At 42.5% G+C, this 16,511-nt stretch overlaps 2 protein-coding genes across 2 annotated transcripts; one reads left to right on the top strand and one right to left on the bottom strand.

The window, feature by feature from the left end:
- Positions 1-189: 189 nt before the first annotated feature.
- On the bottom strand, positions 190-3,088 carry rabac1 (Rab acceptor 1 (prenylated)). The gene is made up of 6 exons (XM_068760236.1): positions 3,042-3,088; positions 2,265-2,397; positions 1,928-2,140; positions 1,557-1,654; positions 1,249-1,350; positions 190-1,027 (listed from the first exon to the last, which is right to left on the bottom strand). The coding sequence occupies exons 2-6, from the start codon at positions 2,384-2,386 to the stop codon at positions 939-941; spliced, it is 624 nt and encodes a 207-aa protein (XP_068616337.1). The 5' UTR covers positions 2,387-2,397; positions 3,042-3,088; the 3' UTR covers positions 190-938.
- A 501-nt stretch (positions 3,089-3,589) lies between these two features.
- dedd1 (death effector domain-containing 1) lies at positions 3,590-14,273 on the top strand. Its single transcript, XM_068755808.1, has 5 exons — positions 3,590-3,647; positions 4,426-4,959; positions 5,077-5,205; positions 5,511-5,648; positions 11,458-14,273. The coding sequence occupies exons 2-5, from the start codon at positions 4,485-4,487 to the stop codon at positions 11,862-11,864; spliced, it is 1,149 nt and encodes a 382-aa protein (XP_068611909.1). The 5' UTR covers positions 3,590-3,647; positions 4,426-4,484; the 3' UTR covers positions 11,865-14,273.
- Positions 14,274-16,511: the final 2,238 nt, after the last annotated feature.

Here is a 16,511-nt window from a genome sequence, read left to right as displayed (position 1 = left end):
CCAAGAGGGGGTTGGCGAGTGCTGCAGTTAGGTGTACTTTATAGTCTCAAGGATTGAAAGTGTCCGATTCCACCGTGTACTCAGAGAATAATAATGAGGAAATACACAATATACTTTCTGAGAGTCTTCCAGTCTTCTTTTAATCTGGAGCAAAAGCTCACATGGAAGCTAAATGAAAGCACTGACTCGTCACCTTTAAATAGAGGGTTTATTGCACTTCAGAATGTCATTTAAATACAAAATCACCCAGCTTACACCAATATGTAAACAAAAGAATAAAGAATTATCTGTAGTTTGCAGACAAAGATACCTGACTTGAATTATAGCTGACAAATGTGCATTATTCAGTAAGCAGTGTACAGGCTTACCCCAAACAAGAAAAACACCATTATGTTTTGACCTTTAAAGATTATCCTCTATGTAAAGTACCCTGTCTGAAACACAAAAGTTGTTCTCTTGAATACGTGGATTTTAAATATGTGCATGTTCTCTGGATTCTTGGATGAGAAATCAGCAATGCCTTCCAAAGGATTAGCTACAGAAGTCATGTCTGAAGATATCTACAGCATGGATAGTCTGGAGAGATGAATGCAGCGAAAGATATGTCAGTTTAATTTAAACATGCAGAGAAAGCAAAATAACACAATCTGCATGATACTGTACTCGATTGCTCAGTATCAAGTTAATATTTTTTGCACTTGTAAATTTACACTAAATGAATGAGATTAAAAAAGAAAATGCACTTTGAAAATAAAAAAAAAGTATATAGGTGTTACACTGGCATAGGTATGATATAGGAAATACAGGATATACATGTAGCTAAAAATATAGGAGCAAGGGAGCAGGCGGTTCCTCAACCCCAACGGCGTCACCGTATGACTGGGGTCAAAGCGATGACCAAAGGTCGACCAGCACCCACTGAGACATCAGCCTGCTCTTCACACAGGCTCCATGAGGAGCTCATCCATGTCCGACGCTTCCAGCTCATGGAACGCAGCGTGAGAGCCAATCACGAACAGCGTCGCTCCTTGACAAACGGAAGAAGGGAGAATAACAGGAAAAGGTGAGGTCATTTTTATTTTTCTTACCGTGCCTGCATGCATTCTTAATTACGTTAACATTTAAGTGACACTCTTAAACATGTAAATTACAGTACCGGTACCCTAATGAGCATAAAATAATAATAATAATAATAATAAACCCAGATTAATAATAAATGTTAAAAACATCTAATGTGGTTTGGTTTACCCAGGACCCAAAAGACTGCAGCTCCAGCACCGGCCAACCAGAATACAGGAAGAGAGACGGCACCAGCCAGGCCCGTCTGGTGAGGGACGGTCAGCTCCCGGCCTGTTTATCCATGAAATAAGATATTCATATGTAAAAAAAAAAAGAAAAAAAAAGAAAGACAAATACCACTAATCTGATTAGTTTCAAATATTTCCTGGTGGGTTTAATATTTCTTCCCAGACGAGTCCCCGGTGATCTCAGAATTCACTATTATTAGCAGGAACACAATGATTAGGTTGCAGAGCATACCTGAGAGCATTACTCACCAAAGACAACCAGTTTGGACTCCAGGGACCGGAGGCGAATTATGTAGAAGGCACCAACAAACACAGCCAAGGCAATCAGCAACATGGGAGAGCTGATACTGAGGAGAAACAGCAACGACACAATCCATTTTTATTTTTTGCAGCATTTTTGGATTTGAGTTCAGATCCTTATCTTAAATTAAAATCATGGGATATTTTAATTTTTAAACATATTTCTATTCTCTATTCTTGAAGCTCAGTAGCCAACCCCCCCCCCCCCCACTCACACACACACCCGACTAAAATTCCTGTGTGTGCGTGTATTTGGTACAGGCAAGCTGTTCAGAGGGAAGAGCAAATAACTGAAAAGGTTTCCTCTTTGTTCGTCTTACATGCAGTAGAGGATGAGGCCCAGGAAAATGAAGGTATAGTTGCTGTTGTAAATTTCCACATTTTTTACAACCCTTTGACACATCTCTCCAAAGTTTCGGGGTTTTGAAAACTTCCGCTGGTCCACGAAGCTGGCCCATGGTCGAATGGACACCCGTCGCCTGTCAATCCACTCTTTGGCCTTACCGACGGAGAAGCCTTTGGGTAATCCCAGCCTAAGAAATAAAGACATGGAGAACTCACAAATTAGACTTTTACAAAATTTACAATACACCTTTGAATTAATAATATGCGCTTGCACTCAAACATCACACTAAAATAGGGAATATAGAACCTTACTTTGCCAATATTCCAGCTCCACCTGTGCCAGTTGGATGAGCATCCTCAGCACTGAATAGATCTCCAGCCTTGCTGTCCATGTCTACAAGACAGTTCTCTCCCTTCGGAGCTCCAGATGACATGTATAGTGTGTCTGCAATGCAAAAGAAATTATTCTAAAGCATCATTTTGTTATCAATGCACAGGTATATACATTTTTCAAACACCACCAATACTTGAATGAATCAGTTCTCTGTTTATCAATAGATAATCAGTTCCAATTCAGATTTAAAAAATAAATAATCTCAGATTCTTAATAAATAAATGCAAATACAGACAGAAGAACGAGTCCTACATTTAGATTAGATTAGATTAATTCTGTATTGAAAGATTGTTCTGATGTGAATTATTCACTTCACACTCATGACCAAAGCGGGGTGAGAGAATAGAGACACGGAATCATGACATGAAACTGAACACGTAGCTGTTAAGGAGTGGAAACATTTAGTCAACGAAGGGCTCGCCTTAACACACAACAGTGACGTTCAGCACATAATAATACAAGATATATTTATAAAGTATCCTGTGTGGCGTTATTAAATCATGTGCAGGTGTACAGTAAATAAAAATAACATGTCCCAAAGACATCTTTAATAGTTTTTCAACAGCTAGCTTCTCTACTAGCGTTTTTTTATGCCAACAAACAGATGCGGGTTGATAATTAAATTTATTTTTACTTTATCTGTGGGGATAGATTGTCAAAAAACTCTGTAATGATTTAAATATAAATTTACTTACAGCGGAACTGTGACTGTCTCTAACCCTTCCTTGTTGTTGTTCTGGATCCCGGATGTGATGTGGCCTTTATATCACTTCCTGCTAGCTGGGTTTAAACACCGCCACCTGCTGCCCGTCTCGGGAACTGTTCATCCTCTGTCGAGGCGTTTCGATATTACGTTTGCCCTTAAAACATGATTGTTAACATACTCCTTCCTTACTCACAGTTCCCAGTAGAGAAAGGCGATGCAAAATTAATAGAACAAACTTGCATGCATCAAATTTGACATCTTCAGAAGTTACTTGAGCTGAATTCTGAAGGAAACCACCAGAGGGACACAAGTGAGATTTTGTTTTCCTTTAAAAAAAAACAACAACAACAACGGTCTGATAAATAATGTGATTATCCTGGACGTTTGTCATGTAGTCATATAATCATTGAAGAAAACTATACACACACAGCGTCATTTCCAAGGTAAGGATAAGCAAGGTAATCCTGGCGTGACGTCATCCGGTGGGCGGATACCTGTGGGCAGCCTGTTCCCGTGTTATCGTGCGACTTGTCGGGCGTTGAGGGCACAGTGGGAGCTGCCAGTTCATCCAGCGAGTGGGGACGCTCAATGTCAGGTAAGCCGGCCGCTTAATTACATTCATGAATGTTTAGATCCGTTCGTTTGATGTCACTCACTCGAGGCTTCACAAATATCACGTTCTCGGCTACTTTAGCACCATAAACTTACTGATAAGGAAACCTTACACTAGATTGCTGGTGTTAATGTGAGGGATAATTCTATTAATCTAACAGTATTTCATGTTATGCGTCAGTTTTAGATGCGAGTGTTTCTTTTTTTTTTTTTTTTTTTTATCTAAACAAGGGTTTGAAGGTTCTGTTTTGTCGCTTGACGCGCGTCATTACTGGTGCGCTTCTTGTGTTCCTGCCGTGTTTCACAGTTTAAAACAAAACAAAACAACGACGGGTCGCCACAAACGTTCGGCTCTGCATGTCAGAGCCGGTGCCAAGAAAACTCGAGAAGGCAGGAATGCTGAGTTTCCTCCATTTTCCTTGGAACATTATTGCGTTGCGCACCCAACCCGGAAATGTTGCGACGTGACGTCAGCACAGACGCTTCGAGGTTGTCGTTATTCGACGAATCGACGTGCCTGTAATTTGTGACAACAATTTTCTGTCACTATAACAACAAACAATCACTAGAAGAATAAAAAGAAGAAAGAAAAAGAGAAAAAAATAACAACAAACAAAACATTGTAAAATTATTTGTGTTGAATGTGGACCTGAATACTGGCCCCCGCCTCACGATTAACGCTGCAGGCGCCGGTTAAGATGCCATTTCTGCGTCATCGTGGGCGTTAAATGGAATGTTTCTTTCTGGGGTTTTTTTTATAGTGCAAACAGTTGTGCCAAAGATTGGAAGGAAGGTGAAGGCTGGGCGTTAGGCAGACCCCATGGCAGCAGTTCATCACCCACGATGCCCAGTCAGGGGCTCCCTTGACTGGGAGGAAACGGAGGCCCTGAGCTACTATGGGATGTTGTCTCTCCATGAGGTTTTTGACATAGTTGGTTGCCAGCTGACGGCGGCTGACGTTGAGGTGTTGTCGTTCCTTCTGAATGAAACCTGCCCTGCTACTCACCCCCTGGATCCAACAGGCTGGACAGTTGAGCCTCGTGACGGCGATCCCGACCACCCTGGGGTGTCGCCGAGTCCTAAACTGACAAACGCCTGGAGGCGGCTGAAGCCTCAAAGCTCCCAAGTTCCCTTAGTGGCCTCGTGCAAACCCACAAGTGGCCTTCAGCTACTGTTGGAGCTGGAGAAGCAAGGATACGTCAGCGACGGAAACCTGGAACCTCTGCTGCAGCTGCTGAGAATCCTCACCCGCCACGACCTGCTGCCTTTTGTGTCTCATAAGAAAAGGAGACGAGGTGAGAATGGGTGGCAGGGTTGGGCCCATCGGCCGATTACGCTTTGTCTCTAGGATGTGTCACGCATTCTTGCCTTTGTAGTCATGGGTTAGCAGTGACCAATCTTTGTTTTTCCAGTATCTCCAGAGAGAATTTGGGACCGCGCTGGAAGGGAAAACATGGGGTTGGTCAATTCCTCAGCAATGCAGCACAACTGCAGACAGACAGAAACACGCCTCCCAGCGTTCGCACAACAAATGAGAAACGGTAAGTAAACCGCAGTGTTCTTTAACTCGCTGGAAGTCCAGGCCAAGGTGTCTCCACAAACCCAGTTTCTGTTAAAGTGGCAGTAACGTTGACTTCTGATTTTTTACTGTCCGTCTGTTTTGTGACGAATATACATTCTTCAATTTGCTGTGGTTTCCTCCAGTCAAATTAAAATGTTCTTAGTTGTGCAATAAGTTGTCATTTTGGTGTCTGAAATACTTTAGCAGCGACCGTACGCAGGAGCGCTTCAGTGCCCTTTAATTATTGTCCTAATCACCGCACTGATTTTATGCTCATTCTTTTAGGTGTTTGCCCTTCTGAGCCTGAGACATCAACCAGGAGGCGTAGGAAGAAGAGGGGAAATGGCTGGAGCCGCAAGCCCAGGAAAACAAACGCCGGCCAGCTACTGCCCCCTCTACCACCACCACATAAAGTGTCTTGCAGTAAGTGCCCCCCCCCCCATGTATTTATAACCTGCTTCGCATTAAGCTTTTCACCCTTTGCAAATGATTTTTTCCATCCCATCTCCGCTTTTATTTTCAATTCCTCATTCTTCTCCCACTTCACCTCGTTTCCTCTTTTGTCTCCTAAATTCTGATGACGTTGAATCCTAACACGAGATAAAGATTTCGCACATCAGCTCTGAATTAAAAACAAAATATATATATCTTCATGTTTTCAAACCATCATTTATAAGGGAAACATAAACCTTTTTCAACTCCATGTAAAACGTTCCATTACGTGCACCAATTGTTTGTCCATTGACATTTTATTTCTGCTTAAGAAGAGACCTGGAAATAGTCTGACATTTTGCTAACTTTGCATTTCCCGTACATGCAGCAGCGAGCGATCCGAATGCACGGCTCTTCTCCAGTACACCATGCTTTAATTAGCGATCCTTTCTGCTTATCTTTTCCTATCGCCCTGATGAAATATGTTGCTGTTACGAACGCGCGTCTAAAGAACAGGAGCCCAGTTAATTCTCTAGCGGTCACATTAACAGCCTGTCAAACATACAATGGAGGGACTTGCAAAATATCAGCATGCTTTGACTTGTTAAACACACACCCGCCCTTGCGTGAGAGATTTTTTACGTCTGTGTCACAGCCTGACGGCAGCAGAGTCTCCATCTTGGAGAATTTAGCTGTTATGCTAAGACTGCAGAACTTTATTGGTTATTGCTTAGGCTTTTTTCCCCATCCACAAGGTGGCTGGGGGAAAAAAAGGACAAGGTTTGTCCTTTGCATTTAAAGAATTGAGGACTGATTTGCAGCTTTTGTAGCCAATGATTTCCAACAGCTGATTCTTCTTTTCATCACTCGAGCTTTTCTACTCCAATTCATTGGTTCTTTTGACACTCATGGTATTGTCTATAACTCATTAAACGAGCAAAATCAGGGAGATTTTGTTGCTTTCTCCACCTGACCCTTATTTACATTCATTATTTCACCTTTCTCTAATCCTTTGGACTATCAGCTGCTGCTTCTAACAGAGCAGACTGATTGTCTCGTGTCTTTTTGTCTTGTCTATCTGAAAGGACGTCTTCCCGTCATCGCGTGCAGTGCCCGTTCTGCTATGAGATTCAGACTTGATAGGATGTTAATGTGCCGGCTGTCTAACCTCACGTTTCCTGTTGCACCGATGTTTGAAACAACCTAACTCCACCTAAAAGCTGCAATATGTAATCAATCTCCAGCTCCACTTTTACCTGCATTTAATCAACCATTGCTACCTTCTCAGTGAAATTAAGATAATCTGAACATCACACGTTCTCTCGTGAGGTTTGCTTTGACCAGGTATGCGCTCTCAAACATTTCTTTGGAAAACCCCTAATTTCCAGGTTATCAAAAATACTTACAATCGGTGACCGATGATTCGGAATCAAAGACATCTGCCGCTGAAGACGGCTCTCCCTTGCTATCCAGGATGAGTGATGTGCCTGTGACCATAAACATGTTGCTGTCTTGACTCCACCAGGTTGACTCAGGATTGCGACTCAGAACCTAAGAGAGAGAATCATGGAGACCGAGGAACAAAACAATAGAGTCTGTCGCTCCACTCAGTTCGTTCGTACGGCTGTGTGGGTGATGGACCCAGTCATGCGCTCGCTCACAAGTCTTGGCCGATGCCTAAGGTAAAAGAGTCCCCCCCTCCACCCTGTGCTCCTTATTCAGTGACTATGCATCATCATGTGGCTGTCCCCACCGCCCCCCCTACCCTGCCTTCCTCAGGAAACTAGCTTTATTCTCTAGAGTCGTGCACTGTGGACAAAAAAGTAATATGTTTGAGAACTGCAAAACTCCTGGGCAAAAAGGAGGCAAGTTAGATTCAGCATCATTTTCTTAAATGACACAACAATGCTACACAATGTACGCATTTTGCACACACGTCTGTGATTAAAAAAATGATCCAGAATATTCTGCCGCCTGTTGAGCGAGGAGTCTGGAAACCTTTTGCAGTGTGCTGCATCACACTGTTCTAGTCACCACTGACTGCTTCCCATTGCTTATCGGTGCCCTCAAACCTTCTACCATCCAGTTCTTCCTTTGATTCGCACCAGTTTAGTCTGTGTTGATGCTCTGACTGGGCAGCTTGCAGAGAATGATGCTCAAACCTTGACTTTGCTGGTTTTGCTATGTGTGCATTGTCTTTTTGAAATGCACAACAAGACAATGCACATTTGAACAACCTTCTTTTCTTTTTTTTTTTTGCCCAGACATGTGAGTGTTTCATAGAACTGAGTCCTCTGCGGTAAGCTTCCAGCATTCTCAAAACGTTTTGTTTAGCTGATGTTTGCAGTACGCATGCCGAAGACACAAAGATCTCTGGACAACTCAAAGTATATTTGATCATCCTTAAACCCTGGTAATGGGGATACATGTTAACAACATGTATTTTAAAATTCTCTAATAATGGTAATACCTCTTAATCAAAAACACTTCCATGTCATGTCTTGAAGTCGAACAGATTTTCGGAATTGGACCACACCTTTAATGGAATCATCCGGTTAAAGTCAGAGACGTATGCAACCAATGTTACATGTCGGAGCTATTAAAACTCTGAGAAGTGAGTGCTGTGCCATGATTCATGTTGAAACAACAACAACAACAACAACAACTCCACAGATATCCAACCCACCTGTACTTGTCTCTTTCTCTCCTTTCTGTGTTTGCAGTTCTAAACAGACCCACCTGTGCTGTGTGTCAGGAAAACGGTATCCTCACACACAATGAGAGGGAAAGAACGAACACTAAATGATCAGAGACTACGCAAAATGGTACAGAGAGAGGGAGTTTTGTCTATGGGGGGAGAGGGTTCTGTCCGCCTGTCTGAGTACTCCATAACAGAGTTGAAGTTCTCCATGCCAAGTGACTCTTTGTAAATGGGTACTTAAACTTCTTTCTTTGTTCTTTTTTTTTTTTGGGTGGGGTAGGACGGAGGAAGCCAAAACAGGCCCAGCCTGTTACAAGAGAGAAAATGAAAGCTGTGCTTCCTAATGTCCTGTCTTAGTGGACGTCTCTGTGCCCGATGAAGCGTGAAGTGCTCTGTAACCCTAACAAAATGACTACCATTGTGTTCCTGTGGTTTTTAAATGGCCTTCTCTTCTTTGCCCAAATCGCTACTTCCATCCTGTTCCCTGTGAAATGGGAACGTGGACGTCCGACTCGTCTATAAAGACAGACATTGCATGAAGGGCAGGTTTTCATCAGAGGTTGAACTGCGCTTTAACTTAACACACCTAAAGCAGTTCAATACATGGATTTGTTGTCAGTATGCTCCCCACTGGGTGTGTTGTGTCGTATTGCTTTGCATCAGTCACAGCACGGATGTCTCTTTGACACTGGCTTATTGGATGAAGCTTTCAAAGTGACAATGGATCCACGCTTTTTTTGCTATGGCGAGCAATACGAGGCATGCTGCAGGGAAACCTCACATGAGCATGACGCTGCACCGCTGCACATTGCAAGTGGGCTTAGTGCTTCTGTTCTTGAGAGGCGATTGGCTTGTGCTGGACTCGGAGGTCATAATTGGCTTTTGGATTTGCCACCACGTGAAACCGCCGTTAATGTTTCATGTCGACATATTTTGTCATTTTGTACTTCTTCCAGACTTTCTTTGCACCTGTCCATGAGCTCTTTCACTCTTTCATTTGGCTTCTTGCCATCGCTTACATCAACACACACTTAAGTGTGGCATGTGCTTGTCAGATTTGCATTTTTATTTAATGATTTATTTCCACTATAGTGAAGGTATTGTTGTTTCTGTATATTGTCTGACCAAACGGAAACATTCCTTTATGTTTGTCCTTATGATCTAGATTTGGCCATAAATATGAAACAAGGATGTGACTATTTGCGAGTGGCGCTGCAGGTTCTCTGAGGAGTTGTTTTCTGTTTAAACCATGTTTTTTTTAAACATTTGTGAGTGTAATTGGTTTGACTTGAAGCAATGTTACTGCTTAAATCAGTGATCAGAGATGTCGTACTAAGACCAGGGTTAAATAACAATCTAATGTCTTATGCCTGTAAAATGTCAGTGTGCTTGTATTATGATCCCTCATGAACAAAAGTATTCCCCCTTATTTTCTTATTAGCAAACTAAAGTGTACGTTGAATTATGTCTGACTCTCAATTGGATGCTCTTTCCAACGCTGCATTAAAAAAAAAAAAACACACATTTCTTAACCCTTATTGATTAAATGTCCCTTTTAATCCAGTCTTCTGTTTTTCTAGTAATCTAATTACAGCCTCATGAAGCATGAATGCAAATGCCAGTATTTGGTTATCGCTCTCCTACAAATGTTAAAACATTCAAAATCGATGTGCTAATTCAACATTTGCATTTCTAATGCTGGCATTTTCCAAACTTTATCCCTCCCGAGTCTTCCGCCATTCCCCGTAGCCCCAAACAAAATGTGATTGGAAAGCGAGAAGACCTCGGCTGTTGAGTTGAATCATTAATTGGGGCAATCGTAGCCATTTAACGGTTAACATGCTCTACTTATTCAGGCCAGTGGTCTTGTAAAGATTCTGAGGCTCCTTTTTTCTCCATCAGTCTTCTCTTTACCAAATAATGCCTCCAGAAAAGTTTCAATTGACTCACGTTTTATCTGTCACGAGGACAGTCTAAAATTGCTTAAGAGTTGACTCCCAAGTCTCTTTTTCAAACATGATGAGGGAGCAGGAAACACTTCGATTGGGCTTGGTCCTGCATCGATAATGATGAAATCAAGGCCTTATAACTGCTCAGAAAAGGCTTTCTAAGCACCTTTTTCAGGGAGACGATGCTGGAAATGTGTCTACTAAACTGGATGTCTTTGGCGGTCGACGCTGCTCACCTCTGCTAAAGGGGGTTGAGCGGGAGAGATGGGTCTCTGTTGCAGCAAAAGTCTTCAGCAGCTGGTTTCCACTTGAAGCTCTGGAATAATGGCATGGGGGGGACGATCTGAGCCGTGCTGTTGCACACTACAGTATGTATCCACTGATCTTTCTCGCTGTGCTGCTTGCATGACCACCAACCCTGTTACTATTCAGCATTAAACGAATGAATGACGTGTTTTGAAACTCGGGACCGGAACAAAATGCCGGTGTTTGGCTTTGCTAAGTTGATTTTTATTTCTGCAGTATTTACAGTATTTGCTCAGGGTGAAGAGTTAATTTGATGTACAGCATTCTCATTCCGAGATGCAGGGAATCTCACTGAACATCCTCATGTATCGGGTTCTTCCCAATATTGATCGTTTTAACAGTCGGACTCCGAGACTGAGCCAGTAGCTCACCTCCTATTAATTCCAGCCTATGCTAACGATGCTACTATTCAGTTGCAGTCTCTCTCCAAATGTTTTAAACTGTCGAATTCATTTAGCACCAAAAGCCCCTCGAGTGACTACAGTAGCATTATATTTGGCACAAAAATGATGACTGGCCTTTAGCTACAGTTTGCTCTGCCTGCTGCACTATTCTATTTGTAGAAGAATATACTTGGCTGTGTACAGTTTCATATTCAGTCATCGGTCAGCCGTGTACTATGTACTAGTCCTTGCTTTATGTAACACAGATGTGCTGAAGGAGCTGCATATTTGATGATGATTTGTCTTGTCCCCATTTCTCCTCCCTTTGTGGCCTTTCCTTTTCTGTCTGGTACGTCGCCCTCTCCAATTTGATTGTTCCCTTTCACCCCCTAAACTCCACCCTACTTCTCTTTCACCCCTACTTTCCCCCACTGCTTCCGACTCTCTTTCCCCATTATCAGATGTCCGCCTGCGCGTGCGGGCCGAATACCTGGACTATGAGTCGGTGCTCCGTGGCAGCGTCTCCTCGGACAAGCGGCAGCCCTTGGAGAGGCAATTTGAGTTGTTCAGCAAGGCCAACTCGCTGCTTCGTGCCAGAGACCTGGGGTCAATCGTCTGCGACATCAAGTTCACCGAGCTGGGCAACCTCGAGGCCTTCTGGAGTGACTACCTGAGTGGAAGTCTCTTGGAGGCCCTGAAGGGAGTCTTCATTACCGATTCCTTGAGGATGGCTGCTGGTACGGCGGGAGTCCGCCTGCTGATCGGTGTGGACCAGGACGACTACGAGCAGGGCCGACTGGTTCTGTGCGCTTACAGTGGTAGAAGAAGAATGCCCTCAAGTGCTGGTTGCCACAGAGAGACTCACTGAGCTGTACAGACTGATAAAAAAAATTTTTTTTGCTGTATTTAATGGACTTCAAGGAATGGAATAGTAGGGAAAGCTGTTGCGTGCAAATTCTGAATTTCTTTTGTTGCAATATTTGTGATAGCCACTAGGTGGCAGCATTAACCATGATTTTTTTTTGGTTCGTGACACGCCTTAAATTTTAAGAATTGTCAATTGGAAAAAAAAAAGAAGCACTATTTGGGAAAGATGAATTATAAAGGCCTGAATGTGGTCTTCCTTTGGATTTATGTTCGGGTGCTACTTTGTAAGAAGCCACGATGGAGCGCCGTGGATTAAGATTTTTCCTGTAGTCTCAGTGAGCAAGCCTGTGCCATGAGGCCGTGTGTTAAGAGCCTGGAAGCATTATAGATGGCTTAAGTTAAGGCGAATGGGTGGCGTGAAGAGAAAACTTTGACATGTCATAATGGTCATGATCCAAATGAGGACTAAACACTGGCATACAGAATAAATAGGGGTGAGACCATGTGGCCATCACCCATTTCTTCCAAATATGTATTCTGATTATAATGCTCAATTACAAACGGGTTACTTTATCCATGAAATCATACTTTACTCTGATTCATTGGACTTGTGGGACACCAGGCACATCCTTTGGTTTAATTATATAAGGACACGGGAAAGTTTCTGAACCTCAAAATGTGGGTGTGGAGTGAAAAGTGGGCTTCTCTCAGCGCGCATTCAGCTTTGTGTATAAGTTCTAAAAGCCTTCTTCACACACACACACACACACCTAACTAACAAACAGAGATTCTGAGCCTTGTGCACCACAATCACCGACTAGTGATTGCCGTGGTTCAGTACCAGCAGATGACAGCAGTGATTAGGGTTAGGTCTCAGCGGACCATGGAAGATTCATCATCCAAAGCTTGTCAACAGCGCCCCCGGATAATGCAGCAGTGGCTCGTTTCCAGTTAGGTCTTGGCAAGTGCTTCTCTCAGCAAGCAAATCACAGGACAGCGCGTCGGTCAATAGAAGTGATGTTGGGGAGATCAAAATCAAAAGTGCACATCCCAGCTCCACTCAGCCCTGCTATGCAGGCCCAGTGGAGTGGCTCACGGACAGCCGTCTTCTTACCCTGCTGGAACTAATGCCTGGACTTCACTCGTTGAAGACGATCAATAAGGGTCCTCCTCTAAGTCCCTTCATACAGGAACGCCTTAAGCAGGAAGACCCGTTACTGTCTGAAGCCGTGGGTTCTGTCGGGCCAGGAAAAGGGTCGTTTTTCATGTTGTCATCGTGTGTTTATGATGAATTAATTTGTTATGTGCTCACATTGGAGGAAACTGTTCCTTTGAAAAAAAAAATATATATATGGCATTATTTCTGGTGAATAATAAAAGTTTGCTGCTCCAAAGCAGGTTATGATCATTTTCACTGATTTAAAAAAAACAACTATTTGTTGGATCAATAGATCAAATTTCTATTACTTCAATCTTGTTGCCAGTGCCAGACAATGTGCATTTATTTGTTTTCCAATTTCTGCTGCATGTAGGACATTTTGAAAATATGATAGAATAGAAATTACGCCAAATATTGTACCACTTTTGCACTTGTGAAATCGAAGCCGGTTGTCTTGTTTTTGTGTCCCGTTTTTCTCACATTTTACGCTTGTTTTGCCCCCCCCTGTTTTCTGAATTGTCGCTTTCCCCGGTCTTTGACCTTCAGTACTTGCATTACCGGAGATGTGGCCTCTCCCTGCCCCCAATGATCCGGAGTGGCCCATCGAATGCGGTGGCCCGTAGGTCAGATCTGTGCCTCTCTTTCGTGTAAGGTGTCGGCCTGACGAAACCCAAGAAGGTCTTGAACATCGTTTCAAACTACCTGCTCTGTTGCTTTATTTTGTCCCTGTACAATGAATTGTTTGCTTAAAATATATGAAAAAATTTCAGATTTGTATTAATTTATTCTTCATCTGCGCGATCAGAAAATTCATCATATTTGAGATTTCACTTTTGTCGCTTTAATAATAGAGAATCAGCTGAAAATCCACCAGGAGAATCTGTTAGATAAAAAGATAGATAAAAAAAAAAGTTAAGCTTTGCTCTTTTTTAATCTTGCCAACATTCTTGGAGTTTAAGTCCAGTCTTGTATTGTTCGCTTGTCTTCTAGCCTAAAAAAGAAATTTCATGCATTGTTTTAATGACACACTTTTCCTTCATTTATATCTGAAGAACAAAAATCAAAATCAAATCTATTCATTGAGGCTAGAGATGGTTAAGAAGACATTTATTCCATACGTGTAGTTTCACATTAAGTATTGATTTGGCATACATGTGGTAAATGGATAAATAGTGAGTGCGGTCTTTGACTTTATCGTGGGCCTCTTTGGACTTAATTAAATCCTGTGATGTAGATCAACGCTGTCCTCAAGCACATGAATAAATAATGTCAACGTCGGCTAAAGGGCACTTTGAAGTGTCGCCTTATTTCACTTGGAAATCTAAGAAAACAGTCTGTAATGGCATGTCGGTGGATCACTTTGTATTGTTTTTCTGTGATTCTAGATGAGACGTGGAGTTTTAACTGCATCGTGAAAAATCATCTTTGATGATAAACTCAATTCAATAATTACCTCGAATATTAAACCTCTTTACTTCAGCAGCTGCTTTTGCCTCTTCTCAGCCTGACATGATGTTTTTTTTTTAAAAAGCAGGTAAAGAGCCTCAAAAATATCTGAAAACAATTAAATAATTTGTTTTATTTACTTTAGGAAACAAATGTCATTGTATTTTGGTCTATAGTGTGAAATATTGGGCCATCGATGCTTTGCAGCAAAGCTATTGACTTTCCTCTCGATAGTTCGGTTCTGCTAACAGAAGTGAGTTTTCTTTTTTCTTGTCAGGATCTTGATCTGAAATATTGAAGACCCTGGTGTCTATTGGAGAGTGTTAATTAAGAATGAACTTAAATGTTTTTGTAAGGGGGCAGTCTTTTGTCAGCTGCTCTACAGTAAGAAATAAGAACATGTAACTACCACCAATGAGTAGCTGAAATATTGAAGCATCTGGAAGGATTCATATCTCAGTTGTAGATGTTGAATTTGAGCTTGTTTCGATTCAAAGCAAGTTGCGCCTCGGTGGAGGTGTTTCTAATTTTAAATATTTGTGAACTGTTACTTCTTGTCACTCTAAAACACAATCATCATTAAGCTGGTTTAGAGAGGGATCTCACCGGCCCTTTAAAAATGCATAAATATAAGTTCAATTTTTTTCCACTCAATATCATGGAGAACAGTAAGTATGGAAGCAATCCTTGGGCTTGGGGGTAAAATCTTGATAAGGGCATTTATGATCTGTTCAGAATATGCCTTGTTTGATGGCCAGCTAACCTGCCCCAGGCTCGCCTTGGGGAAAACAGAGCTTTTGAAAGCCCAGATCTCGCCACTCCCCAACCTTAAAGCAGGCACAGTGATGTGATGCCCACAGGGAGACCCAGGCTCTCTGTCTAAAAAGTCTGCAAGACAATAGAGATGCAACTCAAAGAATTGCGCCACATTCATCCTCTGAACAGTCCCTCTATACCAGCACTGTGAGAAATTTGCTTCGAACATTATGCTCAAAAATATCCAAGAACAAGGCATCATCAAGAGGCTCCACCCTTCTCCCGGCCAGGCCACCATCTCCCAGAGGAATCAGGTCTTCAATGGGGCTCAGACAGCCGGACTGTTTCACCCTGGACTTCTGCAGTCCTCTCATCCCATATCGCTTTAAAACTCTTAGGCCACTGTACCATTAATACCCATCAATCCAACTTCCCTCTAAAGTTTCTCAAATCACATTGTTGCACAAATACTGGAAAAACCTGCCGCTGTGCAAAGGCGATAAATCTAATTTAATGATTGATTGATTGTGTGAAGGCTCAGTGGGTAGGAATTAGGGACAGATATTTAATATACAGTAGTATTCATAATACTTCAGCATGATTTATCTTAGTAGTATAAATCTTTTGGTGGTTTCTTCCTGTATTTTCAGGGTTATATCTTTGGTGAGTCGTTTGCCTGTGTCTAACCAGGGGATTGCAATTTGGATTTTTTATTCTCAGATATTATTTCACTTGTTTTTTTTTTATAACCAGAGAAAATCAGTCTTAAGTGCTTCCAGTAAGCCGGACTTGATGAGCTTCCATTTGGGGCTCATTCATTATTTATCTGATTTGTTTTACGTGTGCTGCTTAATAAGAGACTATTGTATTTGAACTTTCCCAAAAAACTGATGGATGCAGAACAAGCAGCAGCTGCAGGCTTGCTTTAAGTCTGAAGGTATAAAGCCTGTCAGCCACAGCGAACCCCGGGATCCCGCCATCTTCCCAGCCTGCCGTTGACCCTCAGAGCGCACACCTCATCACCGCCGCCACAGTCACCTCTCCTCTGCTGCTTCTGCACAGCGGCTTTCAACCAATTGGGTTCCCTCGAAAGCTCGCTGATCTACATCCAGGTCAAGGATTCTGCAGATGGGGGGTCAAAGATCCCGTTGCTATGGTGACAAAGCTGAGGCAGGAAAGTGGCACTCATGTGGTGCAGTCGGCTGGAGACCAAACAAACACGGGACGCCACGGCAAGAGAGAAACAATAAAAACGCTCGATGATTTGGAGTGAAACCATCAGTTTGC

Source organism: Brachionichthys hirsutus, chromosome 3, assembly GCF_040956055.1.
Source record: "Brachionichthys hirsutus isolate HB-005 chromosome 3, CSIRO-AGI_Bhir_v1, whole genome shotgun sequence".
NCBI classification, from domain to species: domain Eukaryota; kingdom Metazoa; phylum Chordata; class Actinopteri; order Lophiiformes; family Brachionichthyidae; genus Brachionichthys; species Brachionichthys hirsutus.
Note: the sequence above shows the minus strand (reverse complement) of the source record. Positions and strands in the feature narration are given on the sequence as shown.

Coding starts and splice junctions, on each gene's coding strand:
- dedd1 (XM_068755808.1), top strand. CDS start 4,485: ATGGCAGCAGTTCATCACCCACGATGCCCAGTCAGGGGCTCCCTTGAC. Junction 4,960..5,076: donor TCATAAGAAAAGGAGACGAG/GTGAGAATGGGT, acceptor TTGTTTTTCCAG/TATCTCCAGAGAGAATTTGG. Junction 5,206..5,510: donor CGCACAACAAATGAGAAACG/GTAAGTAAACCG, acceptor TCATTCTTTTAG/GTGTTTGCCCTTCTGAGCCT.
- rabac1 (XM_068760236.1), bottom strand. CDS start 2,386: ATGTCATCTGGAGCTCCGAAGGGAGAGAACTGTCTTGTAGACATGGAC. Junction 2,141..2,264: donor GGAGCTGGAATATTGGCAAA/GTAAGGTTCTAT, acceptor TTTATTTCTTAG/GCTGGGATTACCCAAAGGCT. Junction 1,351..1,556: donor GTCCAAACTGGTTGTCTTTG/GTGAGTAATGCT, acceptor ATGGATAAACAG/GCCGGGAGCTGACCGTCCCT.